Source organism: Nycticebus coucang, chromosome 2 (genome assembly GCF_027406575.1).
Source record: "Nycticebus coucang isolate mNycCou1 chromosome 2, mNycCou1.pri, whole genome shotgun sequence".
Lineage (NCBI taxonomy): Eukaryota > Metazoa > Chordata > Mammalia > Primates > Lorisidae > Nycticebus > Nycticebus coucang.
In genome coordinates this window covers 155,821,917-155,836,692 of record NC_069781.1, presented here as the reverse complement: position 1 = coordinate 155,836,692, position 14,776 = coordinate 155,821,917, and the positions used below count along the sequence as shown (strand labels likewise).

At 40.9% G+C, this 14,776-nt stretch overlaps 1 protein-coding gene across 1 annotated transcript in view; it reads left to right on the top strand.

The window, feature by feature from the left end:
• PSME3IP1 (proteasome activator subunit 3 interacting protein 1) overlaps positions 1-14,776 on the top strand; it is a 36,179-nt gene that overhangs the window by 10,766 nt on the left and 10,637 nt on the right. The window contains exons 2-5 of the mRNA XM_053602421.1: positions 3,355-3,496; positions 4,031-4,129; positions 4,523-4,645; positions 10,378-10,510. Coding sequence (XP_053458396.1) covers positions 3,370-3,496; positions 4,031-4,129; positions 4,523-4,645; positions 10,378-10,510 — 482 coding nt within the window. The 5' untranslated portion in view covers positions 3,355-3,369. The remainder of the gene's footprint in view (positions 1-3,354; positions 3,497-4,030; positions 4,130-4,522; positions 4,646-10,377; positions 10,511-14,776) is intronic.

Here is a 14,776-nt window from a genome sequence, read left to right as displayed (position 1 = left end):
ATATTATTTTCTTCTTGCCCTTTCTCTCCTTCCCTTCCTTCCTCTCCTTTCTTTCCTTTCTTCCTTCCCTCCTTTCCTTTTTCTCCTTCCCTCTTTCCTCTCCTTCCTTCTCTCCTCTCCTTTTTCCCCTCACTCCTTCCATTTCTCCCTCCCTCCCTCCCTTTCTTCCCTCCCTCCTCTCACTCTGTTACTCAGGCTAGAGTGCAGTGGCTTCATCATAGCTCGCTACAACCTCAAGCTTTTGGGCTCAAGCAATCCTGGCTCAGCCTCCCAAATAGCACAGGCATGTGACATCATGAGCAGCTAATTTTTGTGATTTTTTTTTTTTTTTTTTTACAGAAAAGGTCTTGCTCTTGCTCAAGCTGATCTTGAACTCCTAGGCTCAGGCTATCCTCCTGTCTGGGCTTTCCAAAGTGCTAGGATTACAGGTGTGAGCCACCCTGCTCAGCCCTATTATTTTCATTTTTAAAAATGTGTAACAAAAATGAAGAGATGCATTTAATGAATGCCAGGGGCATTGCTATATTGTAGTATTTATTTCCTAGGTTTAAATCATATATAATCTGATAAATTCGCTGCTTTGAGACACTATTATTTTTCTCTATCTTGTAAGATTAAAGCAACTAGGAATATTTGGCTTAGAAAAGCAACAAATTAGGAACATGGGAGTTGTCTTGAAACAACGGAAGCATTGTCATATTGGAGAAGATTTGATTCTTTTGTGTAGTCTCAGTGGATTAAACCTGTGTGGAATTTATAGGAAGAGAGATTTCAGTTCGCTTTTTTTTTTTTTTGAGATAGTATTGCTTTGTTGTCCTGGGTAGAATGCCATGGCATTATAGCTCACAACAATCTCAAACTCTTGGGCTCAAGTGATCCTCTTGCCTCATCCTCCCAAGTAGCTGGGACTATAAGTGCCCGCCACAACACTGGGCTATTTTTAGAGATAGGGTCTCCCTTTAGCTCAGGCTCGTCTCAAAATCCTGAGCTCAGGCAACCCGCCTGCCTCAACCTCCCAGAGTGCTAGGGTTACAGGCGTGAGCCAATGTGCCTGGCTCAGTTTACTTTAAAGAGCAACTGTCCTAACAGATTTACTCAGAGAGTTGCCTGCCCATGAAGGGGGTGCAGTGGTCCATCTTGAAGTTTTAATATATGAGTTGGATGACAGTCTCCTGGGTATGTATGGTAGACTAATGCCACAGCACTCCAGCCTGGGCAACAAAGTGAGACTGTCTCCAAAAATAAGAAATTGTTTTTATTTTAATTGGGTAGATTATCATATTAGGTGGGCTAAAAGGACTTGTTTGCTCTGAATTATTTACTAGGAAATAGGGAGGGAAAGAAACCAGATAGCAAATATAGGATAAGAAAGGAGAGCTGTAGCTATTAGAGGATAAGAAAGGGGAAAATTAAGGTTCACTGTGTTTTTCCCATCCATTAGAGTCCTATGAAGTTCACCTTTTCTCTGCCAGAGACATTTAAGAAATTATTGGCTGAGGTTGTTTTGCAGGACTTGAGGAATTTTTGGCATGATCACAGAGACTGAATAATTCTGCTTCTGTAATAAGCCTCTGGCTGGAGACTTGAGTGATGCTGCATCAGGAGTGTCCAGGTTGTGGGCTTTAGGTGGGAGCAAAAGCAGCTATCAGTTGATACAGTTTTCTTTCTAGTTATGTTTAAAATTCTTTCTTATAGTTGTTACATTGACCTAAACCTCAGCAACAGTAATATTCAGGCTGAGACTATTCTTCTCTTGTTCTGAATGTTTGGGTTTTTTCCCTCAGCTTCCATCTTTACTGAATGAAAACACCGCATGAACATTCAGCTCTAGAAGTTGGAAGTAGGAAGAAAGCTGAAATCAACATGTCCTTGTTTTCAAACACGATTTGGTGGTTTTGTGGGGGAGGGGAAGTATGGTGAAGTAAGAGTATGAACTTTTGATGTCAGGCCTGGATTTGAGTCTCAGCTCTACCTTGGACAAGTGACCTACCTTCATCTGTAAACAGATAATACTTCTCATAGGGTTAGTGTGCATATAAATGAGATAATATGCATTAAACGTATTTGGTGCCTGGTAAGAACTTTATTTTTGTAGTAGCAATAGAAACTTATTATTTTGTTATTAGAGGTCACTTTGGAATGGACATTGGGTTGAATAGGTGGCTACTTGTTGGGATATAATGCTGTGAATAACATAACCTATCTGGGTAGCAGGTTAATCCTGCAGTTCTTCAAATAGAAAGAAACAAGTAAAGAAAAGCAGAAAGATGTATTTTGAAAGGAGTATTACACTCTCCTCCATATTTCTTTCTCCCCTTTTCTCTGAAGAGAGAGCGGTTCAAGTAGAATAATAGATTTGGGAATCTTCTGCATCAAAATATGCATTAAGTGGTTGAAATTACTGTGGGAGTGAGAAAAGAGAAAGATTGTAGACTCTTAAGTGGCACAGACAAGGAGTTTTTATAGGGAGGAAGGACAAGAAAGATGTAAAGGAGGCATTAGCTTAGTATACAGGAAAGTACACTGAATTGAAAGTTGGGAGATCGGGTTCTTTCGGGCTCACCTTCACCCTTGTTTGTATACCTTCCCTGCTGGACAGACTGGACTCGATTACTAAGGTTCTTTTAATTCATGAAATACTCCATCTGAGTCTATGTAGAAGCAAGAGCAGGTGAATCAAGATAGTGTAATGTCCTAGAAACATGAATTTCAAGAAGGAATAATGTCAGATGTTACAGAAAAAGGAGGATGAGCCCGGGTGCGGTGGCTCATGCCTGTAATCCTAGCACTCTGGGAGGCCAAGGTGGGTGGATTGCTTGAGCTCACGAGTTCAAGACCAGCCTGAGCAAAAGCAAGACCCCTGTCTCTACTAAAAATGGAAAAAGTGAGGCAAGAGGATCACTTGATCCCAAGAGGTGGAGGTTGCCATGAGTTGTGACTCATGGCAACAGCTTGAGATTCTTGTCTCAAAAAAAAAAAAAAAGGAAAGACAAGGAAAAGGAGGATGAGAACTGGGAAAAGGATAGGGTGCCCAGGTGGCCAGTTTGTCTGGATCAGTGGGACAGAGAAATACCTGCAATGTGAGTTTGGCTATGAAACATCAGGTAATGAGGATTATTCCAGGTCCTCTCACTGACTTTGTAGATAACATTGATGTACATAAAAACTACCTGATGTGTGAAAATTCCTTAATTGAATGTTTTCATCAGCGATCTATGAATTTGAGGATTTTTTTTTTAGTTCAAAGTTGGTAGAGAATTTTTAGCCTGTTGCTGGGTAAGACAAGCAACTCTCCCTGTTTCTCTTTTGAATTTTAATTGAATTTCTCACTTGAAATGCATTTTTGCTTTATAGGTTGATTGTTCCATTATGGATGGAGGGGATGACGGTAACCTTGTTATCAAAAAGAGGTTTGTCTCTCAGGCAGAACTAGATGAACGGCGCAAAAAGAGGCAAGAAGAATGGGAGAAAGTTCGAAAACCCGAAGATCCTGAAGGTATATAGGCTTATAGTTTGACATTCAGCATGACTGTCTTTGCCTTACAACAGCCCTGCAACGTTGATATGAACTGTCCTCACTTTAGAGTTGAGGAACTGAGACTCAGAGGGGTGAAGTAACCTATCCAAGGTCCTTTATAGCTAGGAGCAGAACCAGGATACTCATATCCTTGCCCTTTCCTATCTACCACTCTGCCTTCCAGGAGATTCTGCTAGTCTTCTCCATCAACACGGTGGACCCATGGTCGGAACGCTGCTGCTGTGGAGGGTTTGAGCTAGCCTCTTAATCAGTTACCTGTCTCAGGCCATTGGCCCTTTGACATTGATAATTGGCTTTGGGAACTGCTGGCCCCTCTCTGAGGTCCAAAGGGCAGCTGTGGGCTTTGTACTATTTTTGTGTTATCCTCACATTCAGATCATGCAGAGACTTTACCTTCAAAATGCTTTTTGATTCCAAAATAATATTTAAAAAATTCTAAAGTGTCTTATCTCTTTCTCCTCTTCCCCCCCACCCCCCTCCTTTTCTTTTCAGAATGTCCAGAGGAGGTTTATGACCCTCGGTCTCTCTATGAAAGGCTGCAGGAACAGAAAGACAGGAAGCAGCAGGAGTACGAGGAGCAGTTCAAATTCAGTAAGCTTCGGAAAATACAGTGCAGGGGACTCCATGGGGTCTTTCTGATGCACTTTTGCCTCGTGCAGCACTTTTCCTAACTTGCCATGTTATTGTCTCGATTGTCTGGTCTCCAGGTGCTCATTTAGTAGAAGAGAGGAACCTCCTGCCTTCTAGACCACATTGAACATTTTTGTTTAAGGCTCAAGATACCCATTTTAATTCTGTGCTAATTTCTAGTAATGGGTGAAATGCCATGATTTTTATGCCATGTTATCTATCCTAAAGCCATGGTGTTTACCAGTTCTTTCTTTTTATTCCCTGAGTAATTTGCTGTTTATTAAAAAAGGAAAAGGAAAAATCTTATTTTTCCCTTTAGCCTACTAAGTCTTCCTTGTTTAATTATTTCCTCAGAAAACATGGTGAGAGGCTTAGATGAAGATGAGACCAACTTCCTTGATGAGGTTTCTCGGCAGCAGGAACTAATAGAAAAGCAACGAAGAGAAGAAGAACTGAAAGAACTGACAGAATACAGAATATCCTTTGTACTTTGAGAGAAGTCGGCAAGGTGTCTTTCCTCATCGATATCTGTGGATTTCCATTTCCTCATTAATGGAAAGAGGGCTGTCTACCTGGTGATCTCTAAAGTCTCTTTCGGCACTGGTTTTCTGTGATTCTGACAAGCTAGCTGGACTTGGGGAGTTTGTATTGTGTGTGAGGGTTTATTGCAGTGAAACATCCGCCTGTGGGATTAGGCTCTGAGACAATGCAAATCAACCTCACGAGGGGAAAAATTGGCTTCTGAGTTTTAAAAGGACATGTTTAGCAACTTTCCTTTGTCCTTAGTAAGATCTTCTCCACTGGTGCAGTATGGCCTGTCCCCATAGAGGGGCTGAGAAGGCAACGAAGGTGACTTTGCTTGGTTCAGTGTCACCCTTTTGGCATCTGCTTGAATGTCTTAATAGTGACATCATGAATGTAAGTTGGCTGAATCAGAATTCTCAATTCCATGCCATATCCCTCTCATTCGCATTGCACTGCCCTCCCAAAACAAAGTCTGTTTTGTTTTTTTTTGTCTTCCCAGTTCTAGTAACTGATAGTGCTATGCCTCCAGGTACCTGGGCCACAAACTGCTTCCAAAATGTACTCCACATTTCTCCTGTTCTTACAGTTCTCTACTGCAACTGTGGTAGTTGTAGATTTTCCTCTGGACTCCTTGACCATCTAATTGGTTTCTGTTTTTACTCTCATCCTCAATAATCTGTTCTTCAGACAACAAAGGGAACTTTTAAAAACATAGATGGCATCTCGTTATTTTTCTATTTGAAATGCTCTAGTGCTTTCTCAGTGCATTTAGACTAACATCTAGATTGTTTTCATTTTGTTTTGTTTTGCCCTGGCTGGCTTCAAACTTGCCACCCCTGGTGCATGGGACCAGCAACCAGCGTTCTAACCACTGAGCTAAGGGCACCCAGCCTAAAGTCTAGATTCTTTTTTTTTTAGAGACAGAGTCTCACTTTATTGCCCTTAGTAGAGTGCTGTTGGCATCACAGCTCACAGCAACCTCCAACTCCTGGGCTTAGGCAATTCTCTTGCCTCAGTCTTCCGAGTAGCTGGGACTACAGGCTCCCGCCAGAAAGCCCAGCTATTTTTTTGTTGCAGTTTGGCCAGGGCCAGGTTCGAACCCACCACCCTCAGTATATGGGGCCAGCATCCTACCCACTGAGCCACAAGCACCACCCTAAAGTCTAGATTCTTTATTAGGCCCTATGAGGCTTTGCATTAATTTAGGCCAGCCCACCTTACTGATATGTCTTGAACCCACTCTTCCTCATGTTGACTGCACTCCAGCCTACTGGCCTTCAATGTGTTCCCCTCTCACCAAGCTTTGTGAGGCCATATCCAGGCCTCAGATGTGCTGTTTCCTCAGCCTGAAGTTTTCTACCCTTAGATGTCACAGGGCTGACATTTCATGGCTTAGGATCTTCCCAGCACTCCCTTTTGGAGACTTACAAGCACTGCATCTAAAATTGTACCCATCACTTCGCTGTCTGTAACACCATTTTTTATGTTTAATTTTATTTTTTATTATTTCAGATTAATATAAGAGTACCTAAATTAGGTTACATTGTTTGTGTTTGTTAAGTAAAGTCCAAGTTGTAGTTGAGCCCTTCACCCAGAAAGTGTGCCATGTACCCTACCTGGTGCCATTAGGTGGGAGCTTCCCAACTCCTCTCTCTTCTTCCTCTTCCTTTCCCCCACTTCATGAATTTGTGTTTTTCTCTTTTGTTCATCTACTAGCTTCATATTAGTGCTGAATATATTGGGTGCTTGCTTTTCCATTCTTGTGGTACTTAGGAGAATGTTCTTCATTTCCATCTAGGTAAATACAAAGATGTAAAGTCTCCTTTTTTTTTTTTTTGTAGAGACAGAGTCTCACTTTATTGCCCTCAGTAGAGTGCTATGGCATCACACAGCTCACAGCAACCTCCAAATCCTGGGCTTAGGCGATTCTCTTGCCTCAGCCTCCCGAGTAGCTGGGACTACAGGCACCTGCCACAACGCCCGGCTATTTTTTGTTGCAGTTTGGCCAGGGCTGGGTTTGAACCCGCCACCCTTGGTATATGGGGCTGGCGCCCTACCCACTGAGCCACAGGTGCCACCCAATGTCTCCGTTTTTTTAAATAGCATTTGTCATTATCTGAAAATTATCTTTATTTGCTTGTTGATTGTCTCTTTATTGCTGGAATGTAAAGTCAGCCAGCTTCATAAGAACAAAGACTTATCTGACTTGGTTGCCTCTGATTCCCCTAGTGCCTGTCATCTATTAGGTTCTCAGTAAATATGTGAATAAATTAACGAATGATTCATAGGAGATGTTAATAAGACCACCCTAACTTGTTTCTTTCTGTGGGGAAGCTTATTTGGATATTTCGAACTTATATGTTTAGTAACCTCAGTAGTGTGATTGGTGATACGACTGTGTATGCGTTAGTTGGTATTTTCTTGTCTCAAGTGTGCAGCAGCTTCCATTAAAGAGTTACGTGGAAGAAAATGTTGAAAGATTCCCTGGGATTTTGTTTACATCAGAACTTGTAGCAAAAGACCCAGCTTCCAGTTCCATTTCTGTTAGTGGCGTTTAGGTGCAACGTGATGATAGGAGTTGGTGGGAAGTTACACCTAGGGTTGAGACTGATGGTTCTGAACTTCCCCCTTGCCCTATCTTAATGATCCCAGATTGGTATTAATATGTTTATGTTTGTAGAAATGGGCGGATACACGTGTTGCATTGTTTTCACACACCAAGCTTTTTCCTCTAAGGAAATAGCATTCATTACACTTTCACTTGAATAATGTCTTAATTTTTTGTTGGTTGACTAGCAAATAAGACATAGAATGTCTCTGAAAGCAGCATTCTGGAGAGTAGTGCTGTGAGTGTGAGATGCCCTTTGGTTTTCATTTAAAAGGAAAGAATGGGCTTGGCGCCTGTAGCTCAAGCGGCTAAGGCGCCAGCCACATACACCAGAGCTGGCAGGTTTGAATCCTGGGCCTGCCAAACAACAATGACTGCTACAGCCAAAAAATGGCTGGGCGTTGTGGCGGGTGCCTGTAGTCCCAGCTACTTGGGAGGCTGAGGCAGGAATCTCTTAAGCCCAGGGGTTTGAGGTTGCTGTGAGCTGTGATGCAACAGCACTCTAGTGAGGGTGGCAGCGTGAGGCTCTGTCTCAAAAAAAAAAAAAAAAAAAATTTTTTTTTTAAATAAATAAATAAAAGGAAAGAATGAACAGGGCAGCAGTTGAGAAAGGAAATTGTCCTGGCCTGATAACATTACAGTACAACACTGAAGAGGCTCTAGGGATATGGGCTTTAATTAGAAACTTGGAAAGTTCTATGTGTTTAGAAATAGTGAGGAAAAGCAGGCCTTCCAGCCTACTAATGTAAAGTGCACTAATCCCAAGCATGCAAGTAGCCAGAAACATGTTGAGATAGGATTTGAAAGACAGACATTTGTTTATTGAAACTCTAAATTAGAAGCTGGTTCTTGGCTTTGCTTTATTATTATATGATACATTTTATAACAGTGCTACTTCTCAACACAAATACGCTGTGGTTTGTGCCATGTAAACAACAGAACTCTTGTTATTTCCTCTCAGGTTAAACGAGTATTCAGCAATATTTTGTATGTTTAAAATACAAGATTTTAAATAAGATGCCTCCTCTAATGAATTTCTTGAGATTTTTAAGGTGTGTTTTATATTTTTAAAGCATTTGGGGGGAGGGACTTAAGTGGGAAAAAATCACTTACACTTTGAATGTAAATCAAAAATAAGATTATTACCACCATTCCTTTCATCCTCCAGAAAAGTTCAGGTATTTCTTCACTTTGAAAAAATAAAAAGTTAAATGTTGGGTCTTGTCTGTGTCCTAGTGTTACAAATAAATACATGTGTGCTTTTTTTGTTTTTTTTCCATTTTTGTTTCATTTTCCAAAATTTAATATTTTGAGAGTTTTCTTTGAGAATTGATGATGGAGTTGCAATAAATATCACAACATGCTGATGTTTTTTGGCATCCTCTACTCTTTCATTGTTTTTATAAAAGCGAATATTTAGTATTAACATATTATTAGCTTCTCTGATTTCCTTAAAAACATTAAATTGGTGAAACTCAGAATAGTACTGAGCATGATACATAATCCCCATTGAATACTGAAAATTTTTAAGGTAACTTAAAAGCACATAGTTAGTGATTAGAGTTATAATTTTCTTATTTCTGGTACCCAATTTTCTCCATTGTTCAAAGACATGGACAAATAGCCGAGATGTTATCCCCTACCTTCTATGCTAATAATATTTCATAGATTTCTTGGGCACTAGATGTCACTCTTGTTCCAGTAAGGCACTACTGCATCTTAAATAAGTACTTGTACCATGTCAGAATACTTAACGTGTTTACTAAGTTATAAGAGAGAGCTTAAAAGTGAAAGTGAAAGTGACAGACCTTGAGAGCCAGTTGTTGACGTCAAACATGAAAAAGTGATAGCATAAGGGAACTACTTATTCTTTAAAAAAATACCTTTTCAGTTCTTATGGTATCTATGCACACAGTTTCTCATTAAAATCACCTTGAGAGTGTGTTTATTTAGTTTATTTTTTAGAGATAGGGTCTCGCTATATTGCCCTGGCTGGAATGCAGTGGCTGGATTATAGCTCACTGCGGCCTTGAACACCTGGGCTGAAGTGATTGCTCTGCCTCAGCCTCCCAAGTAGCTAGGACTATAGGAATGCGTCACCCATGCCTGGCCTTTTTTTTTGTAGAGATAGGCCCTTTTTATATTGATCAGGCTGGCCTCAGCCTCCCAAAGTACTGAGATGAGAGGCATGAGCCACCATGCCTGACTGAAAAAAGAATAATAGACTATAAGGCCTCTAGAGATCCTCCTGTAGGTTTAGGGAGATTCAACTTTTTTTTTTTTGAGACGGAGCCTCAAGCTGTTGCCCTGGGTAGAGTGCCGTGGCAATCAACAGCTCACAGCAACCTCCAACTCCGGGGCTTAAGGGATTCTCCTGCCTCCACCTCCCAAGTAGCTGGGACTACAGGCGCTCGCCACAACGTCTGGCTATTTTTTGGTTGAAGCCGTCGTTGTTTGGCAGGCCCCGGGCTGGATTTGAACCCACCAGCTCAGGTGTATGTGGCTGGTGCCTTAGCTGCTTGAGCCACAGGCGCTGAGCCAAGATTCAACATTTTTAATGAGGCTTAAGGTGATTCTGATAGTCCCTTGTACTAGTAGAGCAGAATTAGCTTTCATGTCTAAGATTGAATGACACTAATAGTTCATGAGGACATTCTGCAAAATTTGGTTTTACCCTTGGAATAGAGGGAAAGTACACGTTCTCAGGGAAGCCATGCTTTTTTCTGATTTCTTTATAATCCTTTGTTTTCTCCATCGAGCATGATATTGGCTTTGGTAATAGCTGGTTTTCTGGCTGTGCTCAGATTTTCAACGAGAATCCAAAGAAAAGTTGCCTTCTCTGTATTATTTTGGGCTTGATGTGCTGTGTTGCTCCTGTGGTCACCTTCATTTCTCTTGAAATTAGGTAGATTTGACTGGTAAAGAGGAGAGGGCTTTTTTTAATAAAGAGGCCAGGCATTACCTGGCATAGCTGAAGGGCTAGTGGGTTATACGTATATTTGTTGTCCCTCTCTCGATTTATTATTGCCCTGTGATAGCTCTTTCATTAAGTTTGATCCTTAACCTGTAACTCACAATAATCTCAAGAAGGTTGGAATTTCTTCAGAAAACAAGAAGGAAGTGGAAAAGAAAGTGGCTGTGAAATCCATAGAAAACAAGAACAAGTTCTCCCAAGCAAAGCTGTTGGCAGGAGCTGTGAAGCATAAGAGGTCAGCCAGCACTCAATCAGCTTAGATTTCCCTCTGGCTGTGTACTCTGAAATGCCACTTGTAATGGTAGCCAGAGCAAAAGGTTACCTCGCACAAGTCTTGCTAAAACTCCTTTGGTGGGCTCACCTCTCTCTCTCTCCCCCCTTCCACCTTCGGTGTCTTCTCTATTCTTTCACCCTTTCTCTCTGATCATTCATTGTACAGACATTTTTTTTTTTAACAGCTACTCTTTACTGGGTACTTGTCATGTGCCAGGCATTGTGTTAAACCCCTCCTATATGTGACAGCATTTATTCCATAGGTACCTGTGAAGGCAGTTAATGAAGTACAAGTTATTATAATCCCTATTTTAGAATTTGAGATTGAGAGCTTTCTTCATCTAAGGTCACGTCGTAATAAGAAAACTAGAGTTCAAGATGTAGGCATTGGTGTTTGTAGGCAAGTGAGGTAGCAGGTCCTGTGAAAGGACTGGTGTGGGGTGCAATGAGAGCAAGGAGGAGGAACATAACTGCCTGGTGGGGAGGGTGTGGGTGCTCATGCAGAAGTTAGGGACGTCATCAGGAAGAGGTTGATCCAGACAACTGGGACTTTGACAGAAGAGACAAAGGTGACAGCAGCCCAGGCAGAGAGAACAGTTACTACAAAGGCATTGTGACCTGAAAGAACATGGCAGCCGTGACAGGGTTACTGATCTATTTGTGGCTGTGTGTGATTGACAGGGTGGTAGCACTGTCTAGGTAAGTTCTTTGTTGCTTTTTTTTTTTTTTTTTTGCAGTTTTTGGCTGGGGCTGGGTTTGAACCCACCACCTCCAGCATATGGGGCCGGCACCCTAACCCTTTGAGCCACAGGGGCCGCCCCTAGGTAAGTTCTTTGTTATGTTTGCTTCTCTTTCTCCAATCCTGACATGACACCAGAGTGATTGAGTCTGGTCATTTCGATTTGACCATCTAGTCAGTAGGCAAAATGATGTTAAGTTTAAGTACAGTCTACTAGGAAAATCACTAGAGTATTTTGGCAAGTAGCCATATGTTTTGAAGGGAGTGTATTGATGCAATCTTGTGGTTGGGCCCACCATCCATATGCTGCAGATGTTCCTAGGAACACTGCCTACATGTGAAAATGTCATCATGGTACAGCAGCAGCAGGGAGGAATATCAGCAGCCTTAAAAGGGCTCGTTATCCAAGCTACGAAGTATTCCTTTCAAGTTCTCACATAAGCTTTCCTGTGGGCCCAGGGTCTTTTAGGATTTGAACCTGAGGCAGTTGTACTGGACTGTGCCAAGGAAGGGCTGTCCAGGTAACTTACCTCTTGGGAGTGGTCTTGCTGGTAGCAGAATGGGTGTTGTAACTATGTCCCTTAGTCCTTAGATCACAGAGTAGACTCTGTATTAGCCTAGTTGGTGACTTGCACGTAAGCCCATTTAGCTTTTGGAAATACATCAGTTAGAGTTGCTTTGTGTAGCAAGATGATGAATTAGTCTTCTGGGGCAGGAGTTCCTGGGTTTATTAGAATCATCGAGAAGTTTGTTACTAATATGTATTTCTAGGCCTTACACTAATTCTGGTTCAGTAAGTTTGGAGTGGGTTCTGGGAGTTGTAATTTTTAAAATGTTTCTTGGATGATTCTGAAGTCTGGTGAAGTCTTGAAGCCAGTGATGTGTATGTGTTATGGAGCATAAACACAAAACAAGCAACCTTCTGTAAAGGAATATTCTTTACTTTCTTCTTCTACTTTACTCTTTTACTTATTGTTATAAGCAAGAGACAGCTCACTCATTTTCAGCCTTTTTCAGGTATAGGCATCTAAAAGTATAAATTTTCCTTAACTTTCAGTGTATATGTTTTGTATTTTCTTCTAAGTATTTTTAAATATCTATTATGATTTCTTCTTTGAGTCAGGAATTATTTAGAAGTATACATGTTTATACACAACACACACACATATATATTTTTTGAGACAGAGTCTCACTTTGTTGCCCTCAGTAGAGTGCTGTGGCATCACAGCTTCACAGCAACCCCAAACTCTTGGGCTCAAGCCGTTCTCTTGCCTAAGCCTCCCAAGAAGCTGGAACTACAGGCACCTGCCACAATGCCTGTCTAGTTTTGGTTGCAGTTGTCGTTGTTGTTTAGCGAGCCCAGGCTGGGCTCGAACCCATCAGCCTCGGTGTATGTGGCCGGCGCCCTGTTCACTGAGGTACGGGCCCTAAGCCTAGAAGTATATTTTTAAAGTCTCCATATTGAGTTAACCACATTTTATTGGTTCTAAGATAAACCTTCCTGTTGAGAAATCTTCCTCTTCCTTGCTGCATTTTATCAAAACCTTGTAATCAATGGTATTTTAAGATCTATAAAATAGGGTGGTGCCTGTGGCTCAGTGGGTAGGGCACCGGCCCCATACACTGAGGGTGGCAGGTTCAAACCTGGCCCCGGCCACACTGCAACAAAAAATAGCCAGGCATTGTGGTGGGCACCTGTAGTCCCAGCTACTTGGGAGGCTGAGGCAAGAGAATCGCCTAATTCCAGGAGTTGGAGGTTGCTGTGAGTGGTGACACTATGGCACTCTACTGAGGGTGATAAAGTGCAACTCTGTCTCTAAAAAAAAAAAAAATCTATAAAGTATACTTATTTTTTGTATTGATGTCTAACTTAATCGCATTGTGGTTTATCTATACTGATTGTTCTAAGGTTGCTTTAGATTTGCTTTGTTAACCTATTCCTGAGGTTAACTTTTGTGAATGTTCCAAGTATATCCGAGGAGAATCCGTGCTTTGTGATTATTGGTTTTGGATTTTAAGTAAATGCAGCAAATCAAGCTTGTTAACTGTATTGTTAAATCTTCTGCATCTTTGTGTATTTGCTTGCCCTATCAGTTCTTGGGAGAAGCATTTTGAAAATTTCCACAGTAGTAGTCTTGATTATCTTGATTTCTCTTCATAGTTTGTATTTTTCTCTTCATAGGAGCATATTTTTAAATTCCTTATTAGATGCATACATGTTAAGAATTGTTCTTTCTTCATAATCAATTAAACCTTGTTTCATCATAAAGTAACCTTCTCCATCTTTTATAATACTTTTACTCTAAAGTCTATTTTTATGATTTTTTTTTTTTTTTTTTTTTGAGACAAGGGCTTGCTCTGTTGCTCAGAGTGGAGTGCAGTGACATGATTATAGCCAACTGTAACCTTAGGCTTCTGGGCTCATGTGATCTTCCTGCCTCAGCCTTTCTGGTAGCTAGAACTACAGGTGTATGCCACAACACCTGGCTCATTTTAAAACTTTTTTTTTTTTTTTAAAGTAGAGAAGGGTCTTATTCTTGCTTAGGCTAGTCTCAAACTACTGAGCTCAAGCAGTCATCTCACCTCGGTCTCCCAAGAGTGCTAGGATTACAGGAGTGAACCACCACGCTCAGCTAAAGGTCTCGCTGCCCAAGCTAGTCTCAAACTCCGGACCTCAAGCAATCCTCCTGCCTCTGCCTCCCAAAGTGCCAGGATTACAGGCAAGAGCCACCACACCTACCCTATTTTCCTAATAAGATAAGGTACCTCAGCTTTCTTTAGGTTATTTGGCTTAGAACCTCTTTTCCAGTCTTTTACTCTGAATCTTTTTGGTTATTAAGTTTTTGCTTTGCTTTTGTTAAGTTTTTAGACTTATAAATAGCTGCTTTTAAATTTAGTCTCTCAATCTCGTTTACTAGTATGTTTGGTCTAATTATTAAGATTTTGGCTATTTCTACAATTTTAATGTTATTTGTATTCATAAAAATATTTTTCCTTGTTCTTTTTTAAAAATGATTGATATTGGGTGGTGCCTGTGGCTCAAAGGAGTAGAGCGTCAGCCCCATATTACCGGAGGTGGTGGGTTCAAACCCGGCTCCAGCCCAAAACTGCAAAAATAAAAAAAATTTTTTTAAAGATTGATATTGAGAGCTCTTTTATTTACTTTTTTTCTTTCTACTACTTTGGATTTGTATACTTCATTTCTGTTCTTTTAGCAAATAACCTGAAATTTAACAGGCATACTTAGCAAAACCTACAGTAAACACCTATCTTGCCATCCTACACAATTATCATGGCCTTAGAACTTTCACCTACAATCACCCTCTTCCTTCTTTATATGCTACTATTGCCCATGGCTTTAGGATGGTCATATTCAACACTACAGAGTAGTTATTTTTTTTATACAGACAATATTTGTTTAGATGTATGTTTGTATTTACATTTTATATTTGTGTCAGTTTCTTTGTTCACCATCCCATTTCATCTGGG